Genomic DNA, 19719 nt, shown 5'->3' with positions numbered 1-19719 from the left:
TGAGGATCAAAGACGACAGCATGTGCTGATCGGTTGTATCTGTGCCAAAACCCAAGGGCCTCTGTGCAACGCCAGTGCTACCGGTTGGGTCTAGCTCAATGTATCTCAGAAGCCCACCTAGCCCTCAGTGACTTACATTTCAGTTACCAGGGCCCCCCACAAGTTCTTCATGAGGCTGGCTCTACACAGCTGACTGAGCAAGCAGAAATTTTCCTCCTTATATTTGAGTTGTTCTTCTCACACTAGCTGTGCTCCGCAGCCATAAATATGATTATAAAGTTTTGGGAATAAGGATCCCTGTCCCAGGCGCTCTCTGGTTTTACACCCTAAAGCTCCCCAGAAAATTAAGCCAGCAGCTTGCAGTGGACGACGCGATTCACAACCAAGTGTTTTTACTTGCATGTTCTGCTTCAGCTTTATTTTCCTCAGCTCAGCTGTGTGGTCAATACACAGATCAGCAGTATCCTCTGCTAGGCGAGCTGCCATCTGCTGTGACTGTGGAACACCAGATCAGCTCTTTCTGAGCTTGGCTAGTTACAGCCAAACCGGATCAAAGTGCAAATGGTTTTGTTTGCATGAGAGATAAGCGAGTTGCTAAGAGGGCTCCTGTTTAAAGTGAGATTGCTTCTCATTTATTGCAGGAAGCCAGTGGTTAGCTTGTGCAAATTGAAATCAAACAAACAAGCAGGTGGCAGTTTCACCCAAGCAACTGCACCCTTCATCTGATGTTCAGGAGGGTCTGAACTCTCAGTTTAGCAGGAAGGGCCATGCTGGTGCATACATCCCTCTTTAGGGTGCACACCCCAAGCCTGGTTTAGGTAGCACTTCTTAATGGAGCCACCTAGGGGCTGCAAGGACCTAGTGGCCGCTTCCCAGGAGCCGCCGGGACCCTGCATCCTGAACCTCGTCCTGCACCCCAACCACCTACTTCAGCCCAGAGTCCCCTCCTGCACCCAAACTCCCCCCTGGAGCCCACACTCCCCTCACCACCCTGCCTCAGCCCCCTCCTGCACCCCAACCCCCTCATCCATGGCCTCACCCCAGAGCTAACAACACCAGCACTATGGGAAAGATTTCTCCGCCAGATCAAAACTCAATATGAAAGGAGAGCACGTATCCACTACCGTCAGTGTAGTGTGCCATCCATCAAAGCCCCTTCATTGCCAAGTCTTGTCTTGGGTGGTTCTGTTGTACACTCTGTTGAAACTAAAAGTAAATGTGTTTAAGGTAAACTCTGTCCAGCCCTGCTCTGCCCTAGTCGGGTTTATATGTAGTTTAAATTCGAGTGCATTACTGAGTTTGTGATTAAAAAAAACTTGGGATTATTTGGTTAAGCAGCCCAAGAAGGTGAAAGACTGGAATGTAGGGGTTAGAGCATGAGAATTTGTTGGACTGGATTTTATTTTCAACTCAGTAGGTGGTTGGGATCAGCAAGACAATACTGATTTCGCACAGTGCTAGGAGAATGCAATAAATTAAACAACCCTAATAAAGTGTTCACAACCAACATCGGGTCTGTTACAGGCAGGAGGCAGATGGGGAATCCAACTGCCCTGACAGGCATCAGATCTAGCCTAGTATTCATACAATACAATAACCCAACCTGTGTTGCTGTTCTGAGGTTTTAAATGAGGCAGGCAGTATATAGAAGGGTGAAATTACATTTCTTTATTGTGTCCATTTATTGACTTCACCACACAGAAAAGTACAAAGGATTAGAAAATTCTGATTCTTCAAAGCGAGTCTCATTTTACCACAGTAGAAACCAAACAACTCATGAAGTCAGCCTGGGAATGTAGCTGGCCTAGCAGAGTAATGCCATTTGGCAAGAAATGTATCCAGCAGACTCTGTTAGTTTGAAGTTTGTGCCATCTCTGAACACAGCAGAAACTATTTGTACCTTTACCTGTTTAAGACTTGTAGAATATCTTACATAAAGTTTAATACCACAGAAATCAATGAAACATGGAGATCATTCCCAGAGATTTCGTACAATTCGAGAATTACAGCAACTGTCATTAGTAATAGCACACACTCGAATTTCGAGGATAGCAGGAGGGGACTACGTTTGAATCCTTCACCAATAGTCTTTCACCAATAACTTGCAAATGTACAGAGCTGCACCGCATTTCAAGAGCTGCTTCTATGGGTATGAACAGCACAGTAGCTGCAGAGATCCACGTTAAGAGCGGTCATATAAATACCGATTGTTCCTGGCCACATGCGGGTTCTTTACTGCCCTGTGAAGTTTGCACGTATTGTGTGCTATGCATGTCTGTTGAGCCAGCACACACGCCAGACATATGGCAAACTGCTGCTAATTGGAAAAAGCTCCTACACACAAGCTATGGACATTCTCATTAGTCTGACAGAAGCATAGGAACTATCCCTGTATCTTAGTTCTCTTTGCACATACCAGACTGTGCTGCTAACAGTACATAGACAGAAGGGCCCTGGCTCGCATAGGGCTCCTCCTTAGCCCATGCCTGCAGGAACACTTATGAGGCTGCGTTTCCAAAACAAAGCAGAAAGATTTTCAGATTAAAATAAAACAGTCAGTTGAAGAGGCTGAAGTAAGGAGGCCTTCAGATTCTGTGACAAAACAAACAGATTTGGTACAAATCCTTCCAAAACGTTTTCTGATTCAAAGGGGGACAAAGCAGGTAAAACATAAAAACAGGAATTCCCAGGAAAGCAAGCAGGTATGGCTGAGAATTGCAACATTTATCATGTCTTCAAGTTTTTGCCTCTATCATAAAAACATGAGAAATCACAGCCTCAGATTCTGCACCCCTTAAATAAATGGGCCATAGAGCACAGCATCACAGGTGTCCTGAAACATGTTATGTGTTGTCTTTAAAATAAATAGCGCAGTTATGTTGCACACAAGTTCCCTGCCTTTGAGAAGATGCATTTCCTTCAGACGTTACATTCCGGGACCTGTTTATCCTCCTGAGAGCAGGATGCTCCCCCCCACCTCCCAAAAAATGGCTCCTGTGTGGATCTCCCATAATCAGAGTCCAGAAAAGTAATCTTTCTTAGGGGCAGCTTCCAAATAAATTTAAACAAATATATGATTTCCCTCCACCCCCCCCATCAAACACACACACACACACACTTCAGCTAATTTCTTTCAGTAAAAGTAAGTTGCTTTGGTTTTCTTTTTAAAATAAATTAAGCTCTGCATACACATCCCTCTCCCTCCTCTGCGGAAAATGAAACCGAAAATATCAGCCATGGCTTTAATGTTCAAATGTGGAGATTTCTTAGCCCAGATGCAGTCTTAAGTATTACTGCAGTCTAGTAGTGTTACTGCAGGGCATCAAATGCGGTTGACACCAAGGAGGAAGAGACGGGGGAAGGTTTGCCTCAACCACCATTTTTGGAACATGCCAAGGGAAGTAACTCAACTACTAAACAGCAATTTGCGCAAGATGGAGGCAAGGTTCTTCCCTGTGCCTCAATCAGCTGACAAGTGCATTGAAAATGAGGATGCGGCTTTTCACATTCTGGCTTCGATATGTATTCTAAGTTTCCTCCTATGCAGTTGTGTGTCACAGCAATTTTTCTGTAAAACTCAGAACGGAGAAATAAAGAAAACAGCCACAGACAAAGAACAAGCCAGCCAGCCATCATATACAGATTTCCCAAACATTCCTTGTCTCAAACATAGAGGCCTTGTGGAATATGAAAATAAAGAGATGAATACATAGTGGGTCTCATTCAATACTTTTTCCCAGCCTTATATCAGAAATATAAGCAATATCAATATGCATCAGTCCCTGGTTTAGGCAGACAAGGAATCTAAGAGTTCCATAACACCACTCAGGTAACAGCTCTGCATGAAGTGGCTGGTTATAAGTATGTTCAACTAAACAAAGCACAACTCAGAGCTGAGGAAGGCCAAGGTCAAAGGGAAGAGGAGAGGGGACATCTTGTAGACGACTCTGCAGGAAGATATTCTGTTACACCGAACAAATCCCTTTCTGTATATTTTCAATCTGCCATCTACTTGGGAGGAAATATTTCTGCACTAGCCCAACAAGCCTCTCTCCTGGGCTCTGTGGGGGCGCTGCCGTGCACGATGGCATAACAGCACTCCCAGCTTGAGGAATGAATGACATAGGCCAGAGCCCATATTGCACAGCTCTCCACATTGTGCAAATACAGTGCCTTGTAAAGACATCCATTTCAAAGCTCTCTGCTTAAGGGAGCCATACTGCTGCTATGCATCACAGGCATGAAATGCTGCCAGCATCTGTCCAAAGCACCATGTTGCCAGCCATCCTTGCCCTATTTCCACTCTCTCTCTGCACTTTGACAAAGAATAAAGAAAATGGACCTCCCAGACAAAGTGGGAATTGACACTTGTAGGTTCAACTTATGCAAGTACAATTGATCTGACCTTTATCAGCAGGACAGTCTATTCAGTCCTGAAGAGAATAGGCTATGTTGAAAATTTAGGGGTTGAAGAACAGACTTGTGGTAAGGGTGTATGTTTTCTTCCACCTGAACATTGCCATGTTCCTGTCACAGTACTATGGGGGAGGTGGCAAGGTTTACAGAGGCAAAGTTCATTAAGACTTTGCCATGGAGGCTTGGCACAGAGCTTCATACACACTCCTTGCATTCTTTCACAGCATCCACTCTCTAAATATTTCCTCGTCGTTAGTGCAATCACCTGAACTCTGGGTATGACATCAGGAAAAACAGACCATCAGCAAGTCCGCTAGCACATTTAAGGTGGACAAGCAAAATTCAAAGGGTCAGGGATTGCTGATTCCACCCACATCTCCAAAGATGTGCATTAAGAGAGAATCAGCTGTTAACTTCCACCACTGCCTTCATCACAGTGAACTAACAACTGATCAAATAAGAGTTCTTGGCAAAAACATTTCTGAATTAGTGCAAACAAACACGATGTGAACTTTAGAGTCCAAATACAATGGACAGAAAGGGATAATGTTCATATGTCAGCTACAAGACCAACCATGCTGGTTATAAAGACTCCTCCATGAATCTAGAGAAAGAGAATCAGAAGGCTCATTAAGCAGGCAGGTCTCCTAAACAGAGACCTGTGTGTCAATATAGCAGAAGGCAAAATCCATATCGTCTGGGCACAAAATTTTTTTGCCACTTGTTGGGTCTTCCCTTGGCTTTCCTGACATCACAATATGAAAGCAAGAGACCAGAACTGGAAACTAGCTCATCATCAGCCAGCTGGCAAGGGGGAAAATATTTGGAGACTGAGGAGTCAATGTTACCAAAGTGCAAGTGCAAAACTAAAAGCACTTCTCTTCTTCTCACACTCCAAGACCTGGAGGGATTCAGAGCTGTTCTGCTGGGAATCACAGGACTTCCTTGTATCTTCATTTTCAGCGGTGCTTAACCGAGTCAGCAGTGTGGAGGAATTTCTGGGGAAAATTTAGATCTGAAGACAAAAAGGAGAGAGTTTTCAATCATTTGTCAGAGCAGCTTTTCTGCACACACTATTCTGAAAAGTTACTGTAAAAATGGCAGCACGGGGCTCTGGATTTCTCCGCTCTCTGATTCAGTTTCAAATAAAGAGATGACTTTTCTAACTGGCAGCCCAGCAGATTTAACCTGGGTGATTTCCTTCCTGTGCATCCTCACCGGTAATAAAGATTCAACAAGCCAAATTACACCCTTGGTGATGTGTACAACCCTGAGGCACACAGGGCTGTAAGCCCATTGAGAATGACTAGAACCTAGTAAGGAATTTATTAGTGTGACAGATATGACAATATCCTGGACAATCTTAAGGAATTAAGTTCAATCTTATTGAATTAAGTATTTTAGGAGTCCATTGTGTTAAAAAAGCAATTGTTTATGAGTTATTGTGGAACTGTATGTAACTTCTGTAAGAAATATGCTTAATGAAATCCCTGGGAAGTATTAGGAACTTCAGAGGACCTTTTGGGACAATACATTTGAAGTAGATTTGCTGGGAAATAATCTTCATAGACCCAGAATGGATAACCGAGTGACTCAGAGGGCTTGTTCTGAGCTGAAGCTATGCTGAACTGGTGACCACAAGAAAAACCTGTGTGGGATTTGAATAGAGTGACCAGATAACAAATGTGAAAGATGGGGATGGGGATGGAGGGTAATAGGAGCCTATAAAAGAAAAAGCTCTTAATATCAAGACTGTCCCTATAAAATCGGGACATCTGGTCACCCTAGGTCTGAAAGACTAATCACCAATCAGAAGAAGGGGGTGATCTCTGGTAGACTTATTAGCATGTGTGCAGGTTCTTTTATTGTTTGCAATGTTTTCTGTCATGCTTTTACCTTAAGAATAAAATGTGCTTGCTTAGAAAGAGCTGAGTGGTAACTTATACCTGTGGCAATTACACGGTGTACTGTCTCTGAAGAGAAGGCACAAAAAGCCTGCATAGACAGCCTGTCTTTTGCTGGGATTTCACAGTCCAGCCTGGGGTCTGTGCAGCCTGGAAACATCCCAGTCAGAAGGGAGACAGACGTGTATCTCCACCCATGACAGCCAATTGCTGGGGAGCCAGAAGCCTGAGAGGGGGAGCCCTTGCTGGACAAACGAGGGGAAATACAGGTGCGGTTGCTCTGACGTATGACAATTAGTGCTGCACAATAAGGAAGAGGTGCCAGCTGATTCTCAAAACTGCATTTGCTCCTTGTTAGCTCTGCGGTGCAACGAGCAATACCACCTTATTTGTGGCACTAAAGGCAACTGGCCTGGCTGCTAGGAGAGGGAACAAACCCACTGAGTGAAGTGACATTTTTCACAGGACTACTGTCTTTTCAAGTGTGCTTCATGCACTTTTTATGCCAGTGACACTTTTCATATTCAGGTTGTGATCTGAATATTGCAGGTTTTGAACTGGGGAAAGTTTGGGTTTGTTTGTTTTTTTTTAACCTGTGTCTCCCTTGAATCCCCACACTGGACCTACCTCCTGGCTGCAGCCCCAGGGACAAAGATCTGAGCGCCGTTTGCCAGGGATTGGCAGCTGGCAGCTATGAAAACTGGGATTGGAGCTGAATCAAATCTGCCACCTGCTGCTTCCAATTCCAGGAAGGTAGCCAGGCCTCGGCTTGCCAGGAAGCTGCTGAGGGGAAGGGAAATTGCTGGGGAGAGTGAACCAGCAAGAAAGGTGAAGCCACTTGAAGAGAGAGGACTGAAGGAGCAGGGCCCCTTCGAGTGAAGTCTCCAGCTTGTTGCCTTCCTCCTGCAGCTCTCCCATTAACCTCCCTGCTGAGACTCTGAGTATTCTGGTGGGGGCTAAAAACGGGATTACTAGGTACAAAATTCATACATGGCATTGTTTATGAACTTCTCTGTTGCCAACCAGGATTTTCCCCAGCAGCTGCTGGCCTGAGTCAGAGGCAGGGAGGCATGAGTAGGAAACTAGAGGAAAATGAGGCAGGGCAAGAATCCAAGAGGGGCATGACAGGGGAGGAGTATTTGGAGCTGTACTTCCTAGCCTCAGATTAAGGATACTCTGGGACAAGCAGAAGGGGACTGTAGAGTGCTGCAGCATTGATGGGGATGGGACAAAAGACATAGGCCGACACATGCACCAGGAGCTCAGGGGGACACATAGGGACAAAGGATACCAATGAAGAGACAGACATATGGAACAAGGGCATGGAAAAAGGAGACATGACACAGAGGGACATGGGGAGAAGCAGAGAACAAGTGAAGCGGAAGTGGAGACCAAGAGACATATAAAACTGAAGAACAAGCTGCATAGCAGCAAAGAGAACACTTGTCAGTCTATGATAACAAAAAATGCAGTAAAGAAGCTAGAAGAATAAACTGTTTCTGTATGATTAGAATTTTCAACTTATAACAGTGCTTTTCTTCCTTTTTTTTTTTTATAGCAAATGAATAACTGAAACTGACCAATCTTGCCAGAGCACTTTCAATTGCAAGAGCTGCTAGGCCATTAATCCGAGACTGAACTATAGTTGCATGCTGGTACTTCCTCATATGTCTGAGCACACTTTCTGCACTGGCCACAGAGGCTGGTATGAAGCAAAATATACAAAGTGCAACCATCATGGTTGGGGAAAAGTTCTGCAGAGACTTCATGCAACTTATTTAATAAACCAAGTGATGACAGTATTTGGGCCAATGTTTTCCTTATAAATGCATTTCAGAAACACTAATTCCTTTTTTATATCACCAGAGGTAGAAGTAGAATAAAGAGTCAGAACGTCATTGAGAGCAACTTCAACCTTTTCAAGAAAGGTCAATAGAAATTCAAATTTTTGACAGATTCAGGAGAGTGCAGCAAACCACTTTGAGGCCACCTATGATAGAGTCCATAATGCAAAAGTCTCAAAGATAGTCCTTTCCAAGCTTGTCTTGATCACCTGAGTCATCACCTCTGTTTTTGGATGGGTGTTTCCCCCCAGAGGATTGATGCCAAAGTTAGCTGCAACATGCACACATTCAATATAAATTTTGTTCCATTTTTCTCATAATTGTGCCAATTCAGTGAGATGCCCTTGATGTTATCTTTCAACGTCAAGTGTAGCATCTCAGTGCTGAAGAAGCAGGTTCTGTTCATTGATGGGGTGTAGAATTTTCAGTCAAACACATTTAAATTTTGACATGTATTTTACTAGACCAGCAATATCATTTCTGGTTTTGGCAGCCAGGCTTAATTCATAGAATTTGTTCAATGCCACCGGTAAGTCTTTCAGGTTCTTGGCACACATGCCGCCCACTGTGTACCAGACATTGAATGGAGTGAATCAAACATTTTTCTTCAAAATTTCACATCGCTGTGGACTTGCACGGAATATTGTAGAATGACTGAAGACAGCCAAAGAACATACTACAATCAATGACTCTGCCGAACCAGCACCTAACAAGTTCAGCCTACGCCAGTGAGTTTCCACTTTCCAGACTACTGTACCTCCTTCAGGAGTCTGATTTGTCTTGTTGTAGCACCAAGTTTCTCTTCATTTAAAAACTCCTTGCTTACTGCTCACTATTACTGAAAAATTGCTCACTTTCTCATTTTGTCTATTAAATTTTAGTTTGTACTGACTTCACTAGAGCTTTTTATGTAGCCTGTTGTAAAACTCGGCAAATATCTAGATGAGTTGATGTACCCCTGGAAGACCTCTGCATACCCCGGTTGACAGCCACTGGCCTATGCAATGCACACTGGGGGAAAAAATGCCTGAGGAGTCTGTTGAAGCACTGCCTGAGCTCAGGAGTATTTCCAGCCATATTAGTACCATTATCAAAAGCTTGTCCACAACAGCACTGGAAATCTAATCTATGTTTGACTATAGCATTGTGAATCATTTCTGCTATTTCCTCACCAGTCTTCTCAGTAAAATCTGAAGCACAAAAAACATTCCTGAATCACAAAGTTACCAGCAGGTATTTGATGAACATATCTGATCAACAGTGTTTTTTCCTCATGTGAGGTGTCTGGAGTTACATTGGAAATTACCGAAAAGTATTTGACCTCTTTAACCACACACCAGGATAGTTTTCACGATTTGCCCTGCACATTCTTGAATATATTCCTTTTGGGTCTCAGCGGGTAAGTAGGATTGAACTCTCTGATGTTGCGCCTGTGCCTTCTTCACATAGTCACCCAAAAACTGGTTATATTTGGCTAACAACTCAATAAGACCCAAGAAATTACCCTTGGATTTATCATTTAGCTTGTAACTTGTGCCATATGCTTCAGAACTTTCTTCCACTTTTCTTTTTTATTTCCAAAATTTGTCTCCAACAACGAGGGGAAGGTTTTATCACCTTTCAGTCTTCTTGTTTCCATCCATTTCACATAGCGTGTTCTGCATGATGCTGTTTTTTCATTGTCAGGGATTCACTTACATAGCTGGTGCCAGCTGCGATCTGCAGTCTACCCAGTTAACATGGCTAAGCCTGGAAGAACACCCTTGAGTTGTTGCATCCAGGGGAACAGTAAACATGGAATGCAGCGAACAGCATGCTGTATCACTGCTATCCAGTCATGTCCCACTTTTTCTCCATTAGGAAGAGTGCAGGAGAGAAGTATATTGGGAAATCGTTTTCCTTTTGTATCCCTTTCTGGATGGATTTTTAATCTCCAGTCATGAAGCACAACTCTACCAATGCCATCCTGTTTTACAGGCCCTGCACTTGAACAAATGTTCTCAACAGAAAAATGAGATGGCTCATGTTCATTCTCCTCCTCCACCTCATCAAGGCCAGGACCTGGAGGATTATAGTCTCTCTCTCCTTCCCCACTCCCCGGTTTCCATCCAAACATTCTAAAGGTCTTCCTGCTGCTTCTTGTTCTGCAGTTTTTCTCTGCTTTTCCTTTTTTCTCCACCTGACTCATTATACATGCTTCATATTTGACTATACGAGGGTAAGTGAAGTTCAGTGTAGTGCTAAATTTCCCTAGATCTAGGGCAGTGGTTTCCAAAAGCAGAGTGCTCGCTCTCTCTCACCTCTTCCCCTCCCCTCTTCTAACAGGAGAGGAGGGGGACAGAGGGAGCAGAATGAGCTCAGGAAAGCTCCACTCTTTCCTCCCCACTCCCCTTCTGTGGACAGGGACGGCTCTTCTGCTTCTTCCCTCCCCCTGCAGCATATGGCCAAGGAAGGGGGAGGGAGGTACAGAGCCCTCAGAGCTGCCCCCGCCCCCGCAGCTTGCAAGGGGGAGAGAGAACTGAAAACCCCCTCCCCAGCCTGGGAGGAGGTGAAGAACCCAAGGATCAGAAGTGAGACTGGGGGGGAGAACTAATGGGGGGCTGGGAGCTGTGTGGGGTGGACAGAGGGTGAGGGCTGGGGAGGCAAAACTATGGGGGCGCTGAATTGATGGGGACCTACTAAATAGGTTTCAGTGCATTTCCATCTGCTGGAAAAGGTTATGACAATGGCTTCACAGCAAGGCTTAGCAGCTCCCGCCCTGCTGATCCCCATCAGCCTCCAGTGCCTTCAGGAGCCTCCAGGATCCTGTGGGTCAGATCCTCAGTTGGTGTAGACTGCTGATTTACATCAGGTGAGAAATCAGGCTCTTTGCCATAGGGCCCATAAGCCCAACCATCAGCACAGATACTTCCCTTTTCAGGGATGGCATGTTGAAAACAAAAGATAACTTAAATGGGCAGAACAAAGCCTCATCAGACTAAGGGCAGGGCCATTACCAAAAACCTTCTCGCCAAAGCTGGCTTCCCATCAGCTTCATGACTGGCCCTGGTTTGGTGGAGTCCAGCTGCTGCACTTGCTTCTCAGCTGGCACAGCACAAAGCAACAATAGGCAGTGCTGCACCTACTCCCCAAACTACTCGGCTACTGGCAAAAGACAGCTGAGTTCATTTTCAAGCCCTGCCTATCTGATGGGCTGTTATATCAAGACCCGATTCACTCTTACCTTTTGATCCAGTCTCTGATATTCACTGGATTTGGGCCGCCGAGGTAGTTTTGATCGTTTTCCTTCCAGAGCAAAAGCAATGATCTTTGAAGACAGAAAGAGGAGAAGGAAATAAATCAGCAAGCAAATCCTGAGAGATTACCACATTTTGTGGTGGTTGAAAAGAGCTGATGCAGAACTACAGGCGTTATAAGTATCCTCTTTTCCCACTTCAGGGACAGATAGTTCTGCTCTTGTGTCCCACTCTCATAGCAATGAAACATCTCACCTGACCAAAGCCTATTTTTCCAGCATTGGCAGCTCCTAGATTTCCAAATTCAGGACTGTCTAACCCACACCGAGGTTTCGTCACTCTCCAGAGAGCCTCCCCCACATTCTTTATCTGGGTATGATGACACCATACACAATTACTAAGCAGAAGCCCGTGTTGCCAATTCTCACAAGTCTTAAGGTATGTTTTTCTTTAAGCCCCCATGTCTTGCAGAGTCATATTACATGAGAATTGCAGCTCTGATTGTAATTAAAGAGTAATTTTCTAGCCATGATTGTGGTGAAAAGCTTGAAAACGTGAACCTAAAGGTTCCCACATATCGGAAAACAAATAAGAACCCAAGATTTATTTTTTAAAATAACAACTTGAAAGTCAATCTAGTTATTTTTGAAGGATTAAGACTGACAATAGTGCATCTTCCATGGGGACCAACTCCATCTGTTAACGAAAGGAGTTCACAGAACACTGCCAGCCTATTACACTAAGAGATATAGCCAGTACCACGCTGCCATATAATTCCTCTTTATTCTCTACTGCCCCACTCAGCTTACACTGCTTCCCAACATGATTTACAGAAACATGCAAAAAGATTGAACACAAGTCACTAGATTATGGAAAAATGGATCCCCTGAATAAAAAAAATGAGGTTGTTTTTTAATTTGTTGTTTTCTACTTTCCACATTTTCTTAGAAGACATGTTAAATGGGATGACAATGAGCAGTGAAGGAATGTACAAGAGTAGGGACCAGGCAAAACCCCTTTATCGTTTGTTTTCAGAATTTCTAACATTTGGGGTTTAAAAAGGTATAAAATCTTTGGCTATGTCTACATTTAAAGCACTACAACAGCAAAGCTACAGCTGCACTCACCCCTGTAGCGCTTCAGTATAGACATTCTACAGCGTTCTACCACTGTAGTCAATTCACTTTCCCGACAGACGGTAGCTAGGTCGACAGAATTCTTCTGTCGACCTAGCACTGTCTACAATGGGGGTTAGGTCGGCTTAACTATGTCTCTCAGGGGGATGGATTTTCACACTCCCAAGAGACCTAGCTATGCTGATGTAAGTTTTCAGGGCAGACTAGTCTTTTGCAAAGAAACTGTAATAGTGTTTTGAATGTAATTTATTTCTTGGAATTTAAAACAAAAAGAGCACCCATTCGCTACTGTAGGTGCCTTTGATGCTATTTATGACCATCACTGGCAAATTCCACAGCAAAATGACTCATACAACCCAAAAGGCAGGATGTTCCCCACCAAAACTCCAAAACCACAATCAAGTCACCCCTTTCAGGTCTCAACCTCTTCAGCCACCCAGGAAAACAGGATATCAGACAGAGGCATGAGTAAAATACTGTAACATGGCCTCTCCTTGCTGTAAGTCAAACAGAAACTGAAAAGAACCACATAGCACAGGTTCTAGTGGCCTTCTGAACCAGGCCAGGAGCATCGGGCTGGATACAGTTTGCTCCGATAGATCAGTATCTCCAGTCCACACTGGAAGAGCCCCTTTCCTTACCACATTTCTCCTAGCAGGTGCTTCCTGAACCAGACTCCTCAATTTAAGGTTACTGCTTTCTGCACAGACAATAAGGAAATGCAAATAGGATTTTCTTACTAGGATTAAAGCTTTTAAAAGCCTGGGTCATATGCACATAGGAGAGAGACTGCACTGTATGGATCAAGGTGCTGCTGGCACGATGACACTCAGGAAGGTCTATAAGGTTACCTCAACAAAGAATGATCTTCAGATAGTCTAGGCCATGTCTTTGTGCCAGCCTGAAGAAACCCTAACGCATTATGAGCACATTAAACAACAGTCCAGCATCCTTGCTGGACATTTCTCAGCATCTAAAGGAATTTAGACTGAAGAGAAAAGGAGCAGTCAACAGGAAAAAGCATCTTAACTGCTACTCTTCTCATTCCTTCCCACCCCCGTTCCACACCTGGAGATGACCACCAGGACTAAGACCACATGGTTTTCACAAAGACTAAAGACCCTCCCCTGGGTAAACACTCTCGTTGCTCATCCCAACAGGACCTGAGGGTTGGACAAAACCCCAACAACAGAAAAGCCAAAGACAAGACAGTGTATTGAAAAGTTTTCTTCCACCCCAGCCAGAAGCGGGTAAAGGAAGAACATGAGTAACAAAACACTTTGGAAACTCTGATGTTTTGGATCAAAAATTCAAGACCCTTTCTGGCAGTACGAGAAGGAAGAACCAATCTCTTGCTTGTGACAGCACTAGTCTAACTGCAAGGAAATGCTCTCTACATCCACTAGCACTGATAAAACCCTGAAGCAGACGGAGCCCACACCACATCCAGAAAAACTCACCTTCCGCTTATTGTGATAAGCGATGTACAAGGCAGCGACGACAATGGCTGCGGTCACCAGGTAGGCAAAGAAGTGGCTACTCTCTGATTCATCTTTGGGGGGAGCAGCAGGAGCACTCTCCCCCCTCCCCTCCCCATGTTGAGTACCTTCATCCATCTTCTTGTCATCAGCAGGGTCCACATTTTTATCAACAGCCTCATTGCTAGTGCCATCATCTGCCTTCCTCTCAGCAGCCTGGGCACCCTGGCCATCAAGTGCCTGGTCCTTGAGTGCCTCCTCCTTCTTCTCCTCTTTAGGGTCCTCCTTCTTCTCCTCCTTCTTGTCCTCTTTAGGGTCCTCCTTCTTGTCCTCTTTAGGGTCCTCCTTCTTCTCCTCCTTGTCCTCTTTAGGGTCCTCCTTCTTGTCCTCTTTAGGGTCCTCCTTCTTGTCCTCCTTCTTGTCCTCCTTCTTGTCCTCTTTAGGGTCCTCCTTCTTCTCCTCCTTCTTGTCCTCTTTAGGGTCCTCCTTCTTCTCCTCCTTCTTGTCCTCTTTAGGGTCCTCCTTCTTCTCCTCCTTCTTGTCCTCTTTAGGGTCCTCCTTCTTCTCCTCCTTCAGTTCCTCCTCCTTTTCCTTCTTCTCCTCCTTCAGTTCCTCCTCCTTAGGGTCCTCCTTGTCTTGCTTTGCCTCTGTCACAGGGGTCTTGTTCCCCTCAGATGTCTTTTTCACAGCTGCCTGGCTGGTGTGGGATTCGGGAGAGCTTGTGGCTGCTGGAACTGCCAACAAAGTACACAGATTATGGCTGCTATTTGCTCTAGTCCCACGCCGCTCCCCTTTCCACCCCCCTGCCTCCCTCGCACCTGGGGCCCCCGCGCCAGGGAAGTCAATGGGAGGTTTACCGCGGGCGCGCACCGTGCGGCAATTGGAGACCTGGATGAGACAAGGCCCAAAACCAACCCCCGGCCCCGCCACTCCACAGACCCGCCCCCCCAACGGAGCGCCCCCCCGCCTTCCCTAGTAGCGAATGGGCCCGGGGTGTCTCACCCCGAGCGGTGACCTCCTCAGCGCGGGCTACGGGGGCGCAGAGCGCCCCCGCCACCAACGTCAGCAGCAACAATAAGAGCCGCAGGGCCCCGCGCGCCGCCGCCATGGTGACCGTGACGGTTCGTTCCGCTTCCGGGAGCTGCCGGGAAACCGAGACACCCACTTCCGGCATCTCCCCCCCGCAGCGCGCGCCGGACCGGGCTCTCGCGAGATTGTTCACCGAAAAGGAAGGGGGCTGCAGTGGGGGTGTTTGGAGGGACTAGGGGTGTTTCTGAGGGGGGTGCAGTGGGGGTGTTTGGAGGGACTAGGGGTGTTTCTGAGGGGGCTGCAGTGGGGGTGTTTGGAGGGACTAGGGGTGTTTCTGAGGGGGGTGCAGTGGGGGTGTTTGGAGGGACTAGGGGTGTTTCTGAGGGGGCTGCAGTGGGAGTGTTTGGAGGGACTAGGGGTGTTTCTGAGGGGGCTGCAGTGGGAGTGTTTGGAGGGACTAGGGGTGTTTCTGAGGGGGGTGTAGTGGGGGTGTTTGGAGGGACTAGGGGTGTTTCTGAGGGGGTGTAGTGGGGGTGTTTGGAGGGACTAGGGGTGTTTCTGAGGGGGGTGTAGTGGGGGTGTTTGGAGGGACTAGGGGTGTTTCTGAGGGGGTGTAGTGGGGGTGTTTGGAGGGACTAGGGGTGTTTCTGAGGGGGCTGCAGTGGGGGTGTTTGGAGGGACTAGGGGTGTTTCTGAGGGGGGTGCAGTGGGGGTGTTTGGAGGGACTAGGGGTGTTTCTGAGGGGGCTGCAGTGGGGTTGTTTGGAGGGACTAGGGGTGTTTCTGAGGGGCTGTAGTGGGGGTGTTTGGAGGGACTAGGGGTGTTTCTGAGGGGCTGTAGTGGGGGTGTTTGGAGGGACTAGGGGTGTTTCTGAGGGGGATGTAGTGGGGGTGTTTGGAGGGACTAGGTGTTTCTGAGGGGGGTGCAGTGGGGGTGTTTGGAGGGACTAGGGGTGTTTCTGAGGGGGCTGCAGTGGGGGTGTTTGGAGGGACTAGGGGTGTTTCTGAGGGGGGTGCAGTGGGGGTGTTTGGAGGGACTAGGGGTGTTTCTGAGGGGGCTGCAGTGGGGGTGTTTGGAGGGACTAGGGGTGTTTCTGAGGGGGCTGCAGTGGGGGTGTTTGGAGGGACTAGGGGTGTTTCTGAGGGGGGTGCAGTGGGGGTGTTTGGAGGGACTAGGGGTGTTTCTGAGGGGGGTGCAGTGGGGGTGTTTGGAGGGACTAGGGGTGTTTCTGAGGGGGCTGCAGTGGGGGTGTTTGGAGGGACTAGGGGTGTTTCTGAGGGGGCTGCAGTGGGGGTGTTTGGAGGGACTAGGGGTGTTTCTGAGGGGGCTGCAGTGGGAGTGTTTGGAGGGACTAGGGGTGTTTCTGAGGGGCTGTAGTGGGGGTGTTTGGAGGGACTAGGGGTGTTTCTGAGGGGGCTGCAGTGGGGGTGTTTGGAGGGACTAGGGGTGTTTCTGAGGGGGGTGTAGTGGGGGTGTTTGGAGGGACTAGGGGTGTTTCTGAGGGGGCTGCAGTGGGGGTGTTTGGAGGGACTAGGGGTGTTTCTGAGGGGGGTGCAGTGGGGTGTTTGGAGGGACTAGGGGTGTTTCTGAGGGGGCTGCAGTGGGGGTGTTTGGAGGGACTAGGGGTGTTTCTGAGGGGGCTGCAGTGGGGGTGTTTGGAGGGACTAGGGGTGTTTCTGAGGGGGCTGCAGTGGGAGTGTTTGGAGGGACTAGGGTGTTTCTGAGGGGCTGTAGTGGGGGTGTTTGGAGGGACTAGGGGTGTTTCTGAGGGGGCTGCAGTGGGGGTGTTTGGAGGGACTAGGGGTGTTTCTGAGGGGGGTGTAGTGGGGGTGTTTGGAGGGACTAGGGGTGTTTCTGAGGGGGGTGCAGTGGGGGTGTTTGGAGGGACTAGGGGTGTTTCTGAGGGGGCTGCAGTGGGGGTGTTTGGAGGGACTAGGGGTGTTTCTGAGGGGGGTGTAGTGGGGGTGTTTGGAGGGACTAGGGGTGTTTCTGAGGGGGTGTAGTGGGGGTGTTTGGAGGGACTAGGGGTGTTTCTGAGGGGGATGTAGTGGGGGTGTTTGGAGGGACTAGGGGTGTTTCTGAGGGGGATGTAGTGGGGGTGTTTGGAGGGACTAGGTGTTTCTGAGGGGGCTGCAGTGGGGGTGTTTGGAGGGACTAGGGGTGTTTCTGAGGGGGCTGCAGTGGGGGTGTTTGGAGGGACTAGGGGTGTTTCTGAGGGGGCTGCAGTGGGAGTGTTTGGAGGGACTAGGGGTGTTTCTGAGGGGCTGTAGTGGGGGTGTTTGGAGGGACTAGGGGTGTTTCTGAGGGGGCTGCAGTGGGGGTGTTTGGAGGGACTAGGGGTGTTTCTGAGGGGGGTGCAGTGGGGGTGTTTGGAGGGACTAGGGGTGTTTCTGAGGGGGCTGCAGTGGGGGTGTTTGGAGGGACTAGGGGTGTTTCTGAGGGGGCTGCAGTGGGGGTGTTTGGAGGGACTAGGGGTGTTTCTGAGGGGGCTGCAGTGGGGGTGTTTGGAGGGACTAGGGGTGTTTCTGAGGGGGGTGTAGTGGGGGTGTTTGGAGGGACTAGGGGTGTTTCTGAGGGGGGTGTAGTGGGGGTGTTTGGAGGGACTAGGGGTGTTTCTGAGGGGGGTGTAGTGGGAGTGTTTGGAGGGACTAGGGGTGTTTCTGAGGGGGATGTAGTGGGGGTGTTTGGAGGGACTAGGTGTTTCTGAGGGGGGTGCAGTGGGGGTGTTTGGAGGGACTAGGGGTGTTTCTGAGGGGGATGTAGTGGGGGTGTTTGGAGGGACTAGGTGTTTCTGAGGGGGGTGCAGTGGGGGTGTTTGGAGGGACTAGGGGTGTTTCTGAGGGGGATGTAGTGGGGGTGTTTGGAGGGACTAGGTGTTTCTGAGGGGGGTGCAGTGGGAGTGTTTGGAGGGACTAGGGGTGTTTCTGAGGGGGCTGCAGTGGGAGTGTTTGGAGGGACTAGGGGTGTTTCTGAGGGGGGTGCAGTGGGGGTGTTTGGAGGGACTAGGGGTGTTTCTGAGGGGGCTGCAGTGGGGGTGTTTGGAGGGACTAGGGGTGTTTCTGAGGGGGCTGCAGTGGGGGTGTTTGGAGGGACTAGGGGTGTTTCTGAGGGGGGTGCAGTGGGGGTGTTTGGAGGGACTAGGGGTGTTTCTGAGGGGCTGTAGTGGGGGTGTTTGGAGGGACTAGGGGTGTTTCTGAGGGGGGTGCAGTGGGGGTGTTTGGAGGGACTAGGGGTGTTTCTGAGGGGGCTGCAGTGGGGGTGTTTGGAGGGACTAGGGGTGTTTCTGAGGGGGCTGCAGTGGGGGTGTTTGGAGGGACTAGTGTTTCTGAGGGGGCTGCAGTGGGGGTGTTTGGAGGGACTAGGGGTGTTTCTGAGGGGGCTGCAGTGGGGGTGTTTGGAGGGACTAGGGGTGTTTCTGAGGGGGTGTAGTGGGGGTGTTTGGAGGGACTAGGGGTGTTTCTGAGGGGGGTGTAGTGGGGGTGTTTGGAGGGACTAGGGGTGTTTCTGAGGGGGCTGTAGTGGGGGTGTTTGGAGGGACTAGGGGTGTTTCTGAGGGGGGTGCAGTGGGGGTGTTTGGAGGGACTAGGGGTGTTTCTGAGGGGGTGTAGTGGGGGTGTTTGGAGGGACTAGGTGTTTCTGAGGGGGGTGTAGTGGGAGTGTTTGGAGGGACTAGGGGTGTTTCTGAGGGGGATGTCGTGGGGGTGTTTGGAGGGACTAGGGGTGTTTCTGAGGGGGGTGTAGTGGGGGTGTTTGGAGGGACTAGGGGTGTTTCTGAGGGGGCTGTAGTGGGGGTGTTTGGAGGGACTAGGGGTGTTTCTGAGGGGGTGTCGTGGGGGTGTTTGGAGGGCTAGGGGTGTTTCTGAGGGGGCTGTAGTGGGGGTGTTTGGAGGGACTAGGGGTGTTTCTGAGGGGGATGTAGTGGGGGTGTTTGGAGGGACTAGGTGTTTCTGAGGGGGTGTAGTGGGGGTGTTTGGAGGGACTAGGGGTGTTTCTGAGGGGGCTGTAGTGGGGTGTTTGGAGGGACTAGGTGTGTTTCTGAGGGGGTGTAGTGGGGGTGTTTTGGGGGACAGAGGGAGTGTTTCCACAGGCTGGAGGGGGTGCTGCACACGTTGCTTGGGATCCTTTCAGTGGTGTTGACATGCAGGTCCATGGGGCGCTGCTCACCTTTCTCTTGTGTCTCAATGGGGATTGTTCATAGAGGGCTTTTTATGGTGCTGGCTGAGGTTTCCAGGGGCTTGGAGCAGAGATGCTGGGTGACGGGTGCTGGAGGGGGCATTTCAAGGTGGGCAGCTTCATGCCTGGATCTAAATACCGAGCTGCACCAACCAAGCCTGCAAGTCCCAAATGTGAGTGTCGGCGCAGCCAGGGCTGTGTCTGACGGGACAGGGCACAGGCGCCTGGCCAGTCCCAGCAGGAAGTGGGCATGTTTTGCCCCCGTTGCTGTTGGAGCACATGATTGGACAGAGGAGTCTGAAAGGAGCCCAAAGTCATGGACTGAACTAACAACCTGAGGGCAGGTGCCCTCCCCCATGGGGGATGTTACAGAGGAAAAAGGTTATCCAAAGCACTTCCTCCTGCCCACCAGCATCACCCTTGTCTGGCCTGGGCTTAGCTTGGCCAGCAGCTCTTCATCCTAGTGCTGGTTTTGGGTAGACACCGAGGGAGCCAGGAGATGA

General features: G+C 48.7%; 1 protein-coding gene across 1 annotated transcript; it reads right to left on the bottom strand.

Annotated features, from left to right (window-relative positions):
• Positions 1-1645: 1645 nt before the first annotated feature.
• TGOLN2 (trans-golgi network protein 2) lies at positions 1646-15188 on the bottom strand. Its single transcript, XM_030549420.1, has 4 exons — positions 15017-15188; positions 13997-14748; positions 11388-11471; positions 1646-5431 (listed from the first exon to the last, which is right to left on the bottom strand). Exons 1-4 carry the CDS (start codon positions 15186-15188, stop codon positions 5426-5428), a joined length of 1014 nt encoding a protein of 337 aa, XP_030405280.1. The 3' UTR covers positions 1646-5425.
• Positions 15189-19719: the final 4531 nt, after the last annotated feature.

This window comes from Gopherus evgoodei, chromosome 2, assembly GCF_007399415.2.
Source record: "Gopherus evgoodei ecotype Sinaloan lineage chromosome 2, rGopEvg1_v1.p, whole genome shotgun sequence".
Taxonomy (NCBI): domain Eukaryota; kingdom Metazoa; phylum Chordata; order Testudines; family Testudinidae; genus Gopherus; species Gopherus evgoodei.
This window is presented reverse-complemented; position numbering and strand designations above follow the sequence as displayed.